Source organism: Lathyrus oleraceus, chromosome 3 (assembly GCF_024323335.1).
Source record: "Lathyrus oleraceus cultivar Zhongwan6 chromosome 3, CAAS_Psat_ZW6_1.0, whole genome shotgun sequence".
NCBI lineage: Eukaryota > Viridiplantae > Streptophyta > Magnoliopsida > Fabales > Fabaceae > Lathyrus > Lathyrus oleraceus.
Window position 1 is genome coordinate 177,130,215 of NC_066581.1, and position 16,065 is coordinate 177,146,279.

A 16,065-nucleotide genomic window follows, 5' to 3' on the forward strand; every position below is an offset into this window, starting at 1 on the left:
CTGTATTTTTGCATGATGGATCATATGGATGTTGAGAATACATGTGAATTTTTCTGGATTTATTGACTTCATTTTCAATTTGTTTGGTAATTTCTCCCCTGTTTGACCAATTGTTGACTTTTTGTGAGTCATGTTTTCATTTGATTTGGGAAATCCTTATGGTTTATTGGATCAACTTGAAATTTGGCATGTCAATTCTAGACATCTTGTAGGTTGCCATGGCTTTGATCTCATTCATAGCTCATGTTTTGTCACTGTTTTATGATTGGTTGAAGTTGATGCATGTTTTGAAGCTTTGTATGAGCTTGCTTGAACTTGCCTTGACTTTTTGAATTTCATTGACCTACTTCCCTTGATCAAAATAAGCTGAAATTTGGTATGCTTATCATGCTGTGGATGATGTTTGATCATGATTTATTTGTGGATTTATTGAAATGTTTGTGATTGGATTTGAGTTGAGCCATTTTGTTGACTTCTTTGAGGTTCTAGATTGCATGTTTGGTGCTATTTTGTTCATGAAATGATATTGATGAATGATATGAACATGAGACCAATTGGATTTGATTCTTAATTGTTTGATCTTGATTTTTGATAAGTTTCATGTTCTGTTTTGATGATTTGATCTCATTTTGGCCCTAGTCTTGGACTAGTGGTTTGTGCTCTCACTTTTGAGTTGTGTTTCAGGTTAATAGCACAAGTGCTTATGCTTGATGGTGTGCCTCATTTGGAGTTGCTTTCTTGTTTGTTTATGACTAATCATTGGTTTGTTTTGTAGGTTCTAAAACTCGTCCTTGTGCCCCAGGGCTTGCACCTTTGTGCATTGTGATTGTGTTTGACTGTACAGATTAACTGTTAACCTTTTGCTGTTTAATGTTGGTTTGTCTGAGTACTGATTATATTGGATTGATTTCAGGTACCTTAGTTGCTTTAGTTCTATTGAGAACTTGCTTTGCTTTGCTTGATAGCATTAGCATTTGAGGTATAATGACTTCTTCTCCATGTAGTCTGGAAGACCTGGTCTGTTACATGGCCAGGCACCTGTCTGAAGTCCTCCTTAAGAGGCAATGCTTGTGCTTGTTTATTTTTGTCCCCAAGCAGGAAAAGTCCTTTGATAAGGCAATTGGCAGAACCCAAGGGATGTGCAATCCATCCCCTGCTATTCTGTTGAGTCATCCCTCTGCTCACACCACTGTGTTGATGCATTGGGATACTAACCCAAGATCTTGTACAGTGTACAGTTGAGTCAGTGTCTAAGTGTAGAAGGGTTCCCACTTTCTGAACCCACACTTCATTGTCTGAAGCTCTCCCTGGCCAGGGATAAGAGCTGTGAAGTCTTATCTTCACTCACCTTTCATCTGCTTCACCCTGACTCTCAATGTCAGTGGTTAAGAGCAAAACTCACCCTGTACAGTTGGCTTGCTCTTGCAGCCTCACCCTTGTTTGAGCCTCACTTGTGTGCATATAGTGTGTGCTATTTGTGATTGTTTGCTTTGCTGTTTACCTGTGTTGAATAGGATAGGCTTGCTCCCTGTGCAAGTTAGCTAGAAACCTTGACTTAGGGCTGATTTGCATGATAACATCTAGGCTCGAGTCGTAGTCTCCCTAGTTGTGTCTCCCTTTGTTATCTGGTTAGGCTAGTCCTTTTTCCCTGCGCAGGGGAACTACGTCGCCCTGATCCTCATACCAGATGAGGTACGTAGGCAGGAGATTGAGTTGATCTCTCCGGGCAACCTTTGTGTCTTTTGTTTTGTCTCCTTTTGTGTGAGTTGTTGTGTGCTTGGAAGCTGATGTAAATCCAGTGATTGGCATTCGGGTTCCAGTGTGGGTTTGTTGGTTCGGGCGTCGATATAAGTCCAGTGATTGGCATTCGTGTCCCACGTTTGCCTCTTTGTGTGTGTTTTGGTTCGGGCGCTGATATAAGTCCAGTGATTGGCATTCGGGTCCCATGTTTGCCCGTGTTTGTGTTGTTTTGTTTGGCGTGCGTGAGCCGAGCTACGAGTGCTCTGATTCTTCTTCGTCCAAGAAGATACGTATGCATAGGATGCGACATCCTAGTGAGCATGTGTTTTCCCCAGTCCGAACTACTTCGACTCTGATGTCTATGCTTGATAGACTAAGTAGGCCCACGATGCGATATCCTGCCGAGTCAGTCTCGTTTGTTTTCTTGTGTCTCTTCCAGCCAGTATGTGTGTGTGAGCAGTGTTTTAGCAACCATTTTCCTTCCTATTATGCGTGGATCCCGTCGAGTACGACGGATGCGTAGGGGTGCTAATACCTTCCCTTCGCATAACCGACTCCCGATCCCATTCTCTTTGGTCGCGAGACCATGTCTTTTCCAGGTTTACTTCGAGCGTTTCCTTTCTCTCTTTTGGGATAAATAACGCACGGTGGCGGCTCTGTTGTTTTCGTTTCCCGCCGGTTTTTCGCGTAATGCGACAGCTGGCGACTCTGCTGGGGACTAGAGAAGTTGACCTCTTGCTGGTCCATCTTCCCTAAGCGAGTCTCTCCTAGCGCTCTCTAGGTTAGGGCTTTGGTTGCTTTGTGCTGTTATTTATTGCATTCATTTCATTTATTGTTTGCATTTAATGTGTGCATTAATGTTTGCATTCATTCATATTCATTTGCTGGTTGTGCTGCGTCTCTCTGATTGGGGGTGGGAGTTACTCGAGGTAAAAGGCCCAATACCCAGGCTATGAGTGAAATCTAGGAAACCTAGGAATAGAGTGATTCATGAGAAGCGGGTGGTATGCGCCACTTAGCGGAACATTGATATCACGAGCAGTTCAGACCCTGGTGGAATGTTATCGTTACATACTTCGGGTGTGTATATGATGATATTCTGCGAAAGGTTATTTATGTTGCGTTTCTTTCGACCTTACCCTGGCTTAGATGACACCCGTGAGTGGGGAGGGAATGATCATTTTAACAGGTACAGATGGTGACTGTTGGTGACCGGTAGGTGACTTGATGGTGACTCAGGGTTCTGTTGGTGACTCAGTTTCTCAGATTGGGTTCAGATGACAGTTGATCAGTTGACTTTGGGTTTCAGAAGATTGTGATCAGAGTTCAAGCCGAAGTTTCGATCCTGTGTTCAGAGATGCACAGCTTGCCAGTCGTGTCTGCATCATGTGCATCATAGCATATTTATTTTTCAAAAGAAATGCAAAAAAAAATTAGTTAAAAAAGAGAAAAAAGGAAAAAGACTAATCCCTGCATGCATATCATTTCTCAGGTACATTCCAGAGCTTGGTTCACTGATAGAGATGGCAACAGTCCCAGAGCTGAAGTGTGTCACGGCGGGATTTTTCACGAGATTAAGTATTGATTGAACTTAACCCGTTTGAAAAATATTTTAAATGCAAGAGTCGCCACCGTCTTTTATTTTATCCAAAAAGAGGAAGGGAAAAATAACGATAAATCCCTTTAGAGTTACGGGTTCGGGGGTTGGTTATGCAAAGGGAAGGTATTAGCACCCTCTACATCTGTGGTACTCCACAGGAACCTTTTTGCTTATGTTTATGTGAATGCTTTGCTTTTTTCGCTTTGATCGTTTGATTGGGGAGATGAGAAAAGAACTTGATTTTATTGCTTTTGGACTCGATAAAGTCGTAGACTTCATGCCTACGTATCTCCAAGGCGCAATGGAGAAATCAGAATCCACGTAGTTCTCCCAAAAGAAAAGGGGAAAGTCTGTTTTGTTGATTTTAGATTTGAACGAGCCTAAACCCTAAAGAAATAAATAAATGGGCTCATTACAGGAAAGCCCAAGAGTAAGCTTATGAGTGTGTGAAAAAGGGTTTCTTAAACGGCGACCGTTGGAATCGCATCGGGTTTCTCTTTTTTTGGATTTTTTAACATAAAACGTGAACAATACGATTAAACACAGAATACAGAAAATAAAAAATGCGAGAAAGTAAATTATTACAACACAGTTAGCTATGAATAGTTAGTATTACGAATAGTTAGTGGAGTTAATCGAGCTGAAACTTGTGTGAAGAGGATGAACTTCTGATCGTCCAAATGATCGACCGAAAGCTGGAAACCGTCATCGACGCAGTGCTGGCTGCCTTCGTGAGTACCTGACTTCAACGTCGCTTTTGATCGGTGAAACGACGCCGGAATGAAATGAACCTTGGATATTTGTGACCTGGACTCAACGAACTTCAAAGATATGAAATCGGTTTTGTGTTTCGGTGAATAATCGGGACGATTTTGGGTTACCGAAAATGAAGAACAAGTGAAATACGGTAATGCTTTTGGAAAAATATTTCTTTTCAATTCTCTGTTTCTCTCACCACCCGTTTTTTCCTTACTGATCCACCTTTTTTCTTTTCTTACTAACAACATCTATATATATATATATTTAGATTACTTAAACAATAGGAAACCTAAAAAATATCTAACATAAATTAATAATATATATTTAGATTACTTAAACAATAGGAAACCTAAAAAATATCTAACATAAATTAATAATATATATTTAGATTACTTAAACAATAGGAAACCTAAAAAAATATCTAACATAAATTAATAATATAATTTATATATTATATAATAATAATAATAAACTAATATAATATTAATCCTAATTAAATAAACTAATTAACAACTAAACACAATTAATATTAAGCACAAATAATATTAAACGGCACACGATTAAAATACGATAAAATCGAGCGACACGAACGCGATAAAAACGATGACAATTTGCACAGCAAAACAGACAAATTGATAAAACCAGTAAACCGGTAAACCAGTAAAATCAACAACACGACTCAAACAGACTCGATTAAATCACACGGCACAACACGTAATTAAATAAACAACCCTAGGCAATAATAAAATCAACACGACATCACGAAAACGCTGACAAACACAATCACAAATAATCGGACAATACGAAAACTCTAATATATTCGAAATACAGTCAAAATACCGACAAACAAACAATTAAAAAAACGCACAAAACCTAATCGAAGCGATGCCACGCACAAAAGAGATAAGCGAGATAAATACGAGGCAACGATATCGGCCAGGTTTTGCTAAAACAACGAAATACAACACGGTAAGCAACGAAAACACACAAAACCTAATCAAACCTGTTGTCACGCGAAGTTTAAGAAATTGAGATGAATACGAGACAACGAGATTAATCAAGATGTGGTCATCAAAGCCAAAGTCAAATTTTGGGGTGCGACAGATGCCCCTATTTAATTAACTTAGGCCAGATAGCCGGAGGCTATCGAATGGCGTAAGGTAATTAAATATGACAAACGCCCCCAAAATTTGGTTCACTATGCATGATGCAAAAGACAGACAGACACAGAGACACAGGAGTGCAAACTCTACTAGGGAAGGACATACACCGACTCAATGAATGAAGGTAAACACTGAGAATACTCAGCTGGGGAAGATTCACTACCTATTCATAGATGGAAAATAGGAGGAAAAGAGATATCGACTCAATGTTGACGATACATCACTATCTCATAGATGAAAGTGGGAAAAGATCAATATAACAAGAGTGCTGATGTGACAGTACATTACCAACTCAAAGATGGAGGTAACAGAAAAGATGAATACCAACTCAAGGATGAAGGTATAACAAGGGTATAAGAATCGAACTGCGTTAACTCATGGTTGACAGCTCACTACCCACTCATTGATGAGGTAAACAGGACATGCCAACTCAAAGTTGAAGGCAAGCTTCAAAAGATTGATAATAACACTGCTAGGGAAATCAAATTCCAACTCATTGATGATGGTGTAGATGAAGAATCAGATCTAAGGATCATTGTGCAGACTTACAGTTGAATGCACACTACCAACTCATTGATGAGGTAGACAGAGAAATGCCGACTCAAAGTTGAAGGCAACCACCGATTCATTGACAAAGGTGTTTAAAAGAATTTAGAACATATTCTCCTGGAGATGTTTATCATTACCGACTCAAAGATGACGGTGGAAGGACAAAATGTACCTAACTCATAGATGAAGGTACTCCATCAACTCAAAGACGAAGATGGAATCAGAAGTCATATGTGCAGACTCAAAGATGAAAGCACACTATCAGTTCAACAAGGATCAAACATACCCTACTCATAGATGAAGGTACTCCATCAACTCAAAGACGAAGATGGAATCACAGGAAAATATGCGAACTCAAAGATGAATGCATACTACCAGCTCATAGATGAGGGCTCACTATGTACCTAAATCATAGATGAAGGTACTCCATCAACTCAAAGACGGAGATGGAAACATAAGAAAATTGTGCTGACTCAAAGACGAAAGCACGTTACCAGCTCAAAGATGAAGGTAACAGGATAAAGTGTACCTAACTCATAGATGAAGGCATTCCATCAACTCAAAGACGAAGATGGAATCAAAAGAAACCTGTGCAAGCTCAAAGATGAATGCACACTACCAGCTCATAGATGACGGTACTTCACCAACTCAAAGACGAAGGTGGAATCAAAAGAAATCTTGCTAACTCAAAGATGAATGCATATTACCAGCTCAAAGTTGCAGGTACTTCACCAACTCAAAGACGAAGGTGGAATCAAAAGGAATCTGTGCTAAACTCAAAGACGAAAGCACGCTACCAGCTCAAAGTTGCAGGTAGAACCATGGAACTTTCTGTGAGGATGTTATCAACTCATAGATGGAGATAGTAATTAATTTATCCGAGGGATAACAAAGGTTACCACTCATGGATGTAGGTAACTCAAGTTTGTAATGGGTACCAACTCAAAGATGAAGGTATAAAGGACTTGGACACAATATCTGTCATGTCTGTTTTACTGAATGAGAGTCACAAAGACTATATTGTTGCCTTCTTTTACTGGCAATTTCTGAGCTTTATCTGGAGACACGAGGTTCAAACTAGGATAGAACTAGAATGAAACGGTCAAACAAGACTTCAACTGAAGAGGAATGAACTCATCAGGATTTACAACTGAAACAACCATCTTCCACGAGGCATAGATCTCTGTGGGGAACATGACCAATAAAAGGTATTTTGCTGCTTATGAGGATACTCTATATGGAGAGATTGACTCAACCCACAATATAAACAAGGAAACAAGGTGCATATGAATGCAAGCATGATATGTCATAGATATGCATGAATATTTAGTAATGAATGCATGATGGACAGACAAAACTAGGAATAACTAAAATGTTAACAGCTGCATAAGGACTTGCTGGAGATTTGCACTGAGACTCGCTAGGGAGTAGTACAAAGACTTGCTGGGGAATTGGTACAAGAGCACCATATCCAGGTTTCTTTAAAAGTCTGTCTCTGCTGAGGATTCCGTAGAAGAATGGAGATGCCTTCTACTTTAAAAATGCAGGAGATTCCCTGTGGTTCTTGAATTTGTGAGGTATATGAGGATTGGACCTTTTTGAGGACTCCGCTGGGGATACAAGGCGTTATCCTCTGGAAATAAGATGATATTGTAAGAGAAGTCCTGCAATTCTTGAATTTGCTGATAATGCAGAAGGGATTATTCTTCTGGAAGACTCCGCTGGGGATAAAGTCCGCTGGGGATAGGTGGTATCTTTCCAGGGAATAAGAATATAGGGGAAATCTATCCTTGATTTTTTTTGCTTTAATTATCATGGAGACTTTCTGTATCTGAAGACTCTGCAGGGGATTATGGTGTCTGATATCTGGTTACGAGATCTTTCCTCTAGGAGACTCTGCCGGGGAACAGTGATGTCTGACCTTTGAATATAAATGAGAATTCAGGAGAAATCCTGCAATTCTTGAATTTGCTTAAAATGCATAACACACTCTTCTTTTACTACAAAACATTACTGAGGAGGAGACATATCCTTCTATTGAATGGATAGAGAACAACAGGAGATTCCCTGTAGTTTTTGAATATCAACTTTCTTCACTCGCTGAGGGATGGAGACCTCTGTATTACTCCTGCTCAGGGAAATCAAATCTTCCTTCTCATCCTCTGCTGGGGACATTGCTGATCCCGCCTTAATAAATTACTAGGGAAATACCTGTAGTAATACCATAGGCCAAATCTGTAACTTAAAACCTGGATCAAAGTCTTCATGATCAATTAACCGGGGAGTCTTCATGATCAATTAAACTGGGGAGTCTTCATGATCAATTAACTGGGGAGTCTTCATGCCCCAAGTGAAGGGAATAAACTTCTTGAAATATTTCTTGCATGATCTCTTGAGGAAAACTAGGAAGCATAGCTGGGGATATCCAGAATCACAACCTCTGCTGGAGAAATATTACTGCCAAGACACCTGTGGAGAGTTTTTCATCATATACATATAAGGATAGTAATATGAACATGTCTAGTTGGAATCACATGATTTCAGAATTACTGGGACCACATGTCTCAATCCTTTTATTGATGTCCACAAATCAAAATAAATAATCTTTATATTTTTCAAAAACTGTTTTTAATTCAAAACTTTTGTTTCAAAACATATCTGTCAAAGTAAAAGAACTTTCGTAAATTGAAATGAAAATTAAGAGTGCCAAGAAATATAGAAAGGCTCAAATTGATTTGATAGGATGGTAATCAGCCAACAGCGTGATTCCATAGATCTTTACATATTGGAAAATGGTAATTTCGTGGAAAAAGGGTACGTTGAACTACAATGACATCATTCTCTCATCCACTTTTGACCTGTATTGCAGCCTTGAGAAAGTTGGAGAACTGTTGAAAATATTCTGATACTTCAATGATCTTATCTCTGTTATGCAGTTACTTGCCTGAAATCCCTAACTTTTGCCTAGATTGCCCTTTCGGGTTTTCAATCTACCGGGATAATATTCTCTTTGTTTTTTTATGTCTCTAATTTCTGCTTGGACCGCCCTTTCAGGTTTTCAGTCCACCGAGACGCTCATTTTTGCCTAAGCCGCCCTTTCGGTTTTTCAACTTAGCGAGCTGTTCTTTTCATTTTTTAGGCAAAGTATTTCTTGACTGCATCTGTATTCACGGGACGTGGAAGCTCTTCACCATCCATGTTTGTAAGAATTAAAGCACCGCCTGAGAAGGCTTTCTTGACAACATAGGGTCCTTCATAGTTAGGAGTCCACTTGCCCCTAGAATCATTGTGAAATAGTATCATCTTCTTGAGCACAAGGTCACCCTCTTTGAATTCCCTCGGCTTAACCTTCCTATCAAATGTCTGCTTCATTCTCTTTTGATATAACTGTCCATGGCACAAGGCAGTCATTCTTTTTTCTTCAATCAAATTCAACTGATCGTATCTGCTTTGACACCATTTAGCCTCTGACAACTGAGTTTCCATTAGTATCCTCATTGATGGAATTTCAACCTCTATCAGTAACACAGCTTCCATACCGTATACAAGTGAAAATGGGGTTGCCCCAGTTGAAGTACGGACTGATGTTCTATATCCGTGTAGTGCAAAAGGCAGCATTTCATGCCAATCTTTGTAGGTAACAACCATCTTTTGAATGATCTTCTTGATATTCTTATTTGCAGCTTCAACTGCCCCATTCATCTTGGGACGGTAAGGAGAAGAGTTGTGATGCTCGATCCTGAAACTTTCACATAATTCATCCATCATTTTGTTGTTCAGATTGGAGCCATTGTCAGTGATGATCTTGTTTGGAATGCCATATCGGCAAATGAGATTATTTTTGATGAATCTGACCACCACTTGCTTTGTCACCTTTGCATACGAAGCTGCTTCCACCCATTTGGTGAAGTAATCAATTGCCACGAGAATGAAACGGTGTCCGTTGGAAGCTTTGGGTTCAATCATACCGATCATGTCAATGCCCCACATTGAGAATGGCCAAGGAGCAGAAATCACATTCAAAAAGGTTGGTGGTACATGAACCTTATCAGCGTAGATCTGACATTTGTGACACTTCTTTACAAATTTGCAGCAATCTGATTCCATGGTCAACCAGTAGTAACCAGCTCTCAACATCTTTCTTGACATAGAGTGGCCGTTTGCATGAGTACCAAAGGACCCTTCGTGAACTTCTTTCATCAATATTTCTGCTTCCTTTTTGTCAACACATCTGAGTAAGACCATGTCATAATTCCTCTTATAGAGCACATTCTGATTAAGGAAGAAACTGCCTGACAATCTTCTCAAAGTCTTTTTATCTTTTTCTGTTGCTCCAAGAGGATACTCCTGAGTCTGAAGGAAATGCTTGATATCGTGGTACCATGGTTTATCATCAAAACTGGCCTCAGCTGTAAACACATGTGCTGGTCTATCAAGTCGCTTGATCACAATTCTGGGTACTTCGTTTGGAAAACCCACTTGATACATTGAAGACAACGTAGCTAGAGCATCCGCCATATGATTCTCATCCCGAGGAATGTGATGCAATTCAACCTTGGTGAAGAAAGTCAACAATCTTCTTGCATAGTCTTTGTATGGGATCAAGCCAGGGTGGCGTGTTTCCCATTCTCCTTTGATCTGATTGATAACTAACGCTGAGTCACCATAAACAGTAAGATTTTTGATGCGGAGGTCAATGGCTTCTTCAAGACCCATGATACAGGCTTCATATTCAGCAATGTTGTTTGTACATCCAAAGCAAATTCTTGTCGTGAAAGGAATATGAGAACCTTCTGGAGTGATAATGACTGCACCTACTCCATGTCCATAAACGTTGGAAGCTCCATCAAATACTAAACCCCATTGAGAATCTGGTTCAGGTCCTTCTTCAAGAAGTGGCTCTTTACAATCTCTGGATTTTAGGAACATGACATCTTCATCAGGAAACTCATCCTCATTATCATCGTGATCTTCAACGGGTTGGTGAGCAAGGTACTCAGCCAACACACTGCTCTTGATAGCTTTCTGGGTATGATACTCAATGTCGTATTCTGATAACAGCATCTGCCATCTGGCAATCTTACCAGTGAGTGCAGGCTTCTCAAAAATGTACTTGATTGGATCCATTTTGGATATCAACCAAGTGGTGTGACTTAACATATACTGCCTCAATCTCTTAGCAGCCCAAGCCAATGCACAACATGTCTTCTCGAGTAAGGAGTATCGTGATTCACAATCAGTAAATTTCTTGCTTAAGTAGTAAATGGCATGCTCTTTCTTTCCAGTTTCATCTTGTTGACCCAGAATACAGCCCATAGAATTCTCAAGCACTGTCAAATACATAACCAACGGTCTTCCAGCAACAGGTGGTAACAAGATAGGAGGCTCCATGAGGTACTCTTTGATACTGTCAAATGCTTTCTGACAATCCTCTGTCCAAACACAATTCTGACTCTTTCTCAGCAATTTGAAGATAGGTTCACAAGTGGCAGTCATGTGAGAAATAAACCGGGATATGTAATTCAATCGTCCTAGAAAACCTCTCACTTGCCTTTCTATTTTTGTTGCGGGCATCTCTTGGATAGCTTTTACTTTATCTGGATCAACTTCAATGCCTTTTTGGCTGACAATGAAGCCCAAGAGTTTACCTGACCTGACGCCAAATGTGCATTTGTTCGGATTGAGGCGAAGACGGAACTTCCTCAATCATTGAAACAGCTTCAATAGATCTACTAAGTGACCTTCTTCTGAACGAGACTTCGCGATCATGTCATCCACATAAACCTCAATCTCTTTGTGCATCATGTCGTGAAAGAGCGTTGTCATGGCTCGCTGGTAAGTAGCACCTGCGTTCTTCAACCCAAACGGCATCACTTGATAACAGAATGTTCCCCATGGTGTTATGAATGTAGTTTTTTCCATGTCTTCGGGAGCCATTTTGATCTGGTTATACCCGAAGAATCCGTCCATGAAGGAGAATATGTCAAACTTTGTTGTATTGTCTACCAACATGTCAATGTGAGGCAGGGGGAAATCATCCTTTGGGCTTGCTCTATTTAAGTCACGATAGTCGACACACATTCGTACCTTCCCGTCCTTCTTAGGAACTGGCACAATATTTGCTATCCACTCTGGATACACTGAAGTGGCAAGAAAACCAGCATCTATTTGCTTCAGAACTTCTTCTTTAATTTTGACGGCCATATCTGGATGTGTTCTTCTTAATTTCTGTTTGACCGGTGGACATCCTGGCTTCAAAGGTAGCTTGTGCTCTACGATGTCAGTGTCGAGACCAGGCATATCTTGATAAGACCAAGCAAACACATCTACATACTCTTTCAACAGGCTGATCAATTGCTCCTTGACCTGTGGGGATAACAATGCTCCAATTTTGACTTCTTTCATATTTTCTTCCGAACCCAAGTTGACTGTTTCCAAAGGCTCCTTGTATGGCTGAATAGTGTCTTCTTCATTTTCAAGCTGGCGGGCGACCTCTTCTGGAATCTCATCCCACTCTTCCTCTTCAGCTTCGAATACAGAATGTTCAAAGTTGGGAGAGGGCATGATGTCATTATGTTCAACGGGTTTAAGTAACCTGTACAAACAATTGTTTTTAGAGGACTGACCATGACATGCAAAAATGTGTTCTTTTTAAGGTTTTTTTGTGTTACCATTTTCCGAAAAAGCTGAAAAGATAAAAGGACACAAGTGTATAGGAACACAAAAGATCTTTTTCATGGATAGTACGTTTTTGACAAAAGTGCCCATTTTACAAAATTAATGCTTCGCGCTTTGGGCTAAAGCGGAAGATTTTTGAAAACTGAAAAGCTTAATTACTTTGATATGTGGACACAATGTGGGATGTCAACTACGGTCCAGTTCTTCATAACTACTCCTGGTGTCACAAATCTGGGGCCTTCGTCTTCTGTCTTTCCCTCAAAAGTATCCTCCTCAACTGCTACCATGTTGATAAACCCACCGCTGTGAAAGATATCTTTGAAAGGTCGCACCACTGAAGTCTGCACCTGTTTTCCATCAACAAAGCCTAATCCTGCATGGTTAACGTTTTCTGGCAACTCTATCACCTTGCCCCACATTTCTGTAGGACCTGTCTTGACAATCTGTTGGGCGTCTTTGAATGACGCGATTGAACCTTCACTTTTCTTGTAATTATCGATGGTCAGGGCCTGAAATGGAGTTTGAACAGCCGTCTCGTCTACTTCTATCACACTAAACGATGAAAGGTGGCTAATCAGCATAGCCTGCTCCCCATTAACCGTCACTATTTGCCCATTCTTGACAAACTTTAACTTTTGGTGTAACGTGGATGTAATGGCACCCGCCTCGTGAATCCATGGGCGTCCGAGCAGACAGCTATAAGCTGGGACTATGTCCATAACCTGGAAAGTGATCTGGAATACGTGTGGTCCAATACCAATAGGCAAATCAACTTCTCCAATGACTATTTTTCTTGATCCATCGAACGCTTTCACAATAATTCCACTGTGCCGCATTTGCCCCCCTTTGTACTTTAGCTTCAACAAGGTAGACTTGGGCATGACATTCAGAGATGAACCGGTGTCAATTAGGATATTAGACAAAGAATCCCCTTGACAATTGGCTGAGATATGGAGAGCAAAGTTGTGATTTTTTCCTTCTTCTGGCAGTTCTTCATCACAAAAGCCTAAGCCATTGCACGAAGTGATGCTGCCTACAACATTGTTGAACTGCTCTGCTGTTATATCCTGTTCTACGAAGGCTTGATCAAGCACCTTCAGTAGTGCTTCTCTGTGGACAGCTGAGTTCAATAATAAGGACAGGATCGATATTTTTGACGGTGTCTGTAGCAACTGATCTACCACTTTGTAGTCACTGAGCTTGATAATTCTGAGTAGTTCATCTGTTTCTTTGTCAAGGGTTGAATTACTTGTTTGCCCTTCTGCTTCTCTTGTCACTGGTACCACGACTACTGGATCTTTCTCAACATTTCTACTTGGGATAACCGGCGGAGCGAACATGCGGCCATTGCGCGTCATTCGGCTATTTGATGCGATATTGGTAACTGAGGCTAAGGTTTTAATCTCGACCTCTTTACCGTTCTCAATAATAGTTGCTGCATAGCGGTAGGGGACCGCTTTATCTGAAGTGTAAGGCATTGGGCCCGGAGGGCAAATCACCACTGGCTCCCTCGGATGATAAGCTATATCTACTTTCTCTGGAATGTTGAAGCAAGGAATGATGACATTCACCTCTTGTTCTTGTGATTCTGGAGAACTCACTTGTCTAGAAATCTGAATCAAACCCTGATCAAGGACGCCTTGCAAATCATCTTGAATCTTTCTACAACCTCTTGAATTGACTGAACATGTACCACAGATCTGGTGGTCATGTTGGAATAGACCATGAGCATATAAAACAGAATGAATTTCAACCAAAGACCGCCGAATCTCCTCTATCTTCGTAACACGTTGTTCATTGAGACAAACTTCTATATTGTTCACTGATGAGGGACCATGACTTGGCGTTGGATTGTCCTTCACATTGGGACCCATGTTCTTGAAGGTCAGGATACCTGCTCTTGTCAACTTCTGTACTTCCAACTTTAAAGCAAAACAGTTGTCTAAGTCATGACCTGGAGCATTCTGATGAAAGGGACAAGATACCTCTGGCTTGTACCACCAAGGTAGCACTTCTGGTACAAGAGGTCGTGGTCGTGGTTGCACAAGGTTTTTAGTGATCAAAGCTGGATACAATTCTGCATATGACATTGGAATTGGATCAAAATTGGTTCTTCTTTGCTGCTGTGGTGGACGTTGTTGTAACTGATGTTGATGTTGTTGAGGTTGATGTTGTTGCTGATACTGAGTATTCTGTTGGAAGCGGTTGGTACGCTGCTGAGGGTATTGGACTTGAACTAGAGCGGAAGTGATTACTGGAGTCACGGCTGCTATATGTTGGTGTTGGGAATGGTAGGGATAATTGATCCTTCTTGGATGATTATAGGACACAGCATTAGTTTCTTGTTCCTTCTTTTTCATAAAACTGTCGTACCTCTTTGCCCTGCTTGAAGATGAACTTCCTTCTCTGACTAGACGCCCTTCTCGAACTGCTTCCTCTAAACGGACTCCCATGTTTACCATGTCAGTAAAGTCTGTAGGAGCGCTTGCAATCATCCTCTCGTAATAAAAAGTATCAAGAGTCTTTAAGAACACTTTCGTCATCTCCTTTTCTTCCATAGGTGGAACAACCTGTGCTGCAATTTCGCGCCACCTCTGCGCGTATTCACGGAATGTCTCCTTTTCTCTTTGTTGCATGGACCTCAACTGATCTCGGTCTGGCACATTATCCAGGTTGTATTTGTAATGTTTGATAAAGGCCTCGCCTAAATCGTTGAAAGTCTTGATCTGAGAACTGTCTAATCCCATATACCAGCGTAAAGCTGCACCGGTAAGGCTGTCTTGAAAACAATGAATGAGCATCCTTTGGTCGTTGGTGTACATTGACATCTTTCGCACGTACATAACCAAATGGGTCTGTGGACAAGAACTTCCTTTGTACTTTTCAAATTCTGGTAGTTTAAATTTTGCTGGCATCCTTATGTCTGGAACCAAACACATATCATTTACATCTCTGCCAAACAGTTCTTTCCCACGAAGAGCTTTTATCTCTTTTTGTAATTCCGCAAACTGATCCTGGAATTCATCCATTCTATCATTGAGACCAGGATCCTCACTCGGGGTAGGGCTGTGATAGACAGGTTCTCCTAGGTGAGGAGTATAGTGAACAACGGGAGGCACATTAGTGAAGACAGGAGCATTTGGTGGAACGAACTCTTGTTGATATCTATCTTGATTAAGATCCCTGGGTATTTCCCAAGGACGGGATGCTGTGATGGTAACAGAAGTGACTGGGACAGCGTTGATTTCTGAAGCGATGACTGTAGTGACGGGTGTTGCTGTTGTCTGATTCTGAATTTGAGGTTGATTCTGTGCCGAAGTCTGTCCTGAATTATGAACTTGAGCCCTAGCCTGGGCTTCCTCTGCTTGTAGACGGGCGGTTAACATTTGGTTGTGCATCTCTGCTGCCTGTGCTTGCGCCTGGATCTGTGCATCTTGTGCTTCAGCAACCTGAGCTTGTGCTGTTTGAAGTTGAGCAGCTTGGGCTGCTTGGTTTGCTATCAATGTCTCGACCATAGCAGAAAGGCGGTCAACCTGAGCTTTCAATTCTCGGTTCTCGTTATCTGTTATCTCCATT

At 40.8% G+C, this 16,065-nt stretch overlaps 1 protein-coding gene across 1 annotated transcript in view; it reads right to left on the minus strand.

The window, feature by feature from the left end:
• LOC127130293 (uncharacterized) overlaps positions 1-15,518 on the minus strand; it is a 37,612-nt gene extending 22,094 nt beyond the window's left edge. The window contains exon 1 of the mRNA XM_051059330.1: positions 12,684-15,518. Within this exon, the coding sequence (XP_050915287.1) occupies positions 12,684-15,518 (2,835 nt within the window). The remainder of the gene's footprint in view (positions 1-12,683) is intronic.
• Positions 15,519-16,065: the final 547 nt, after the last annotated feature.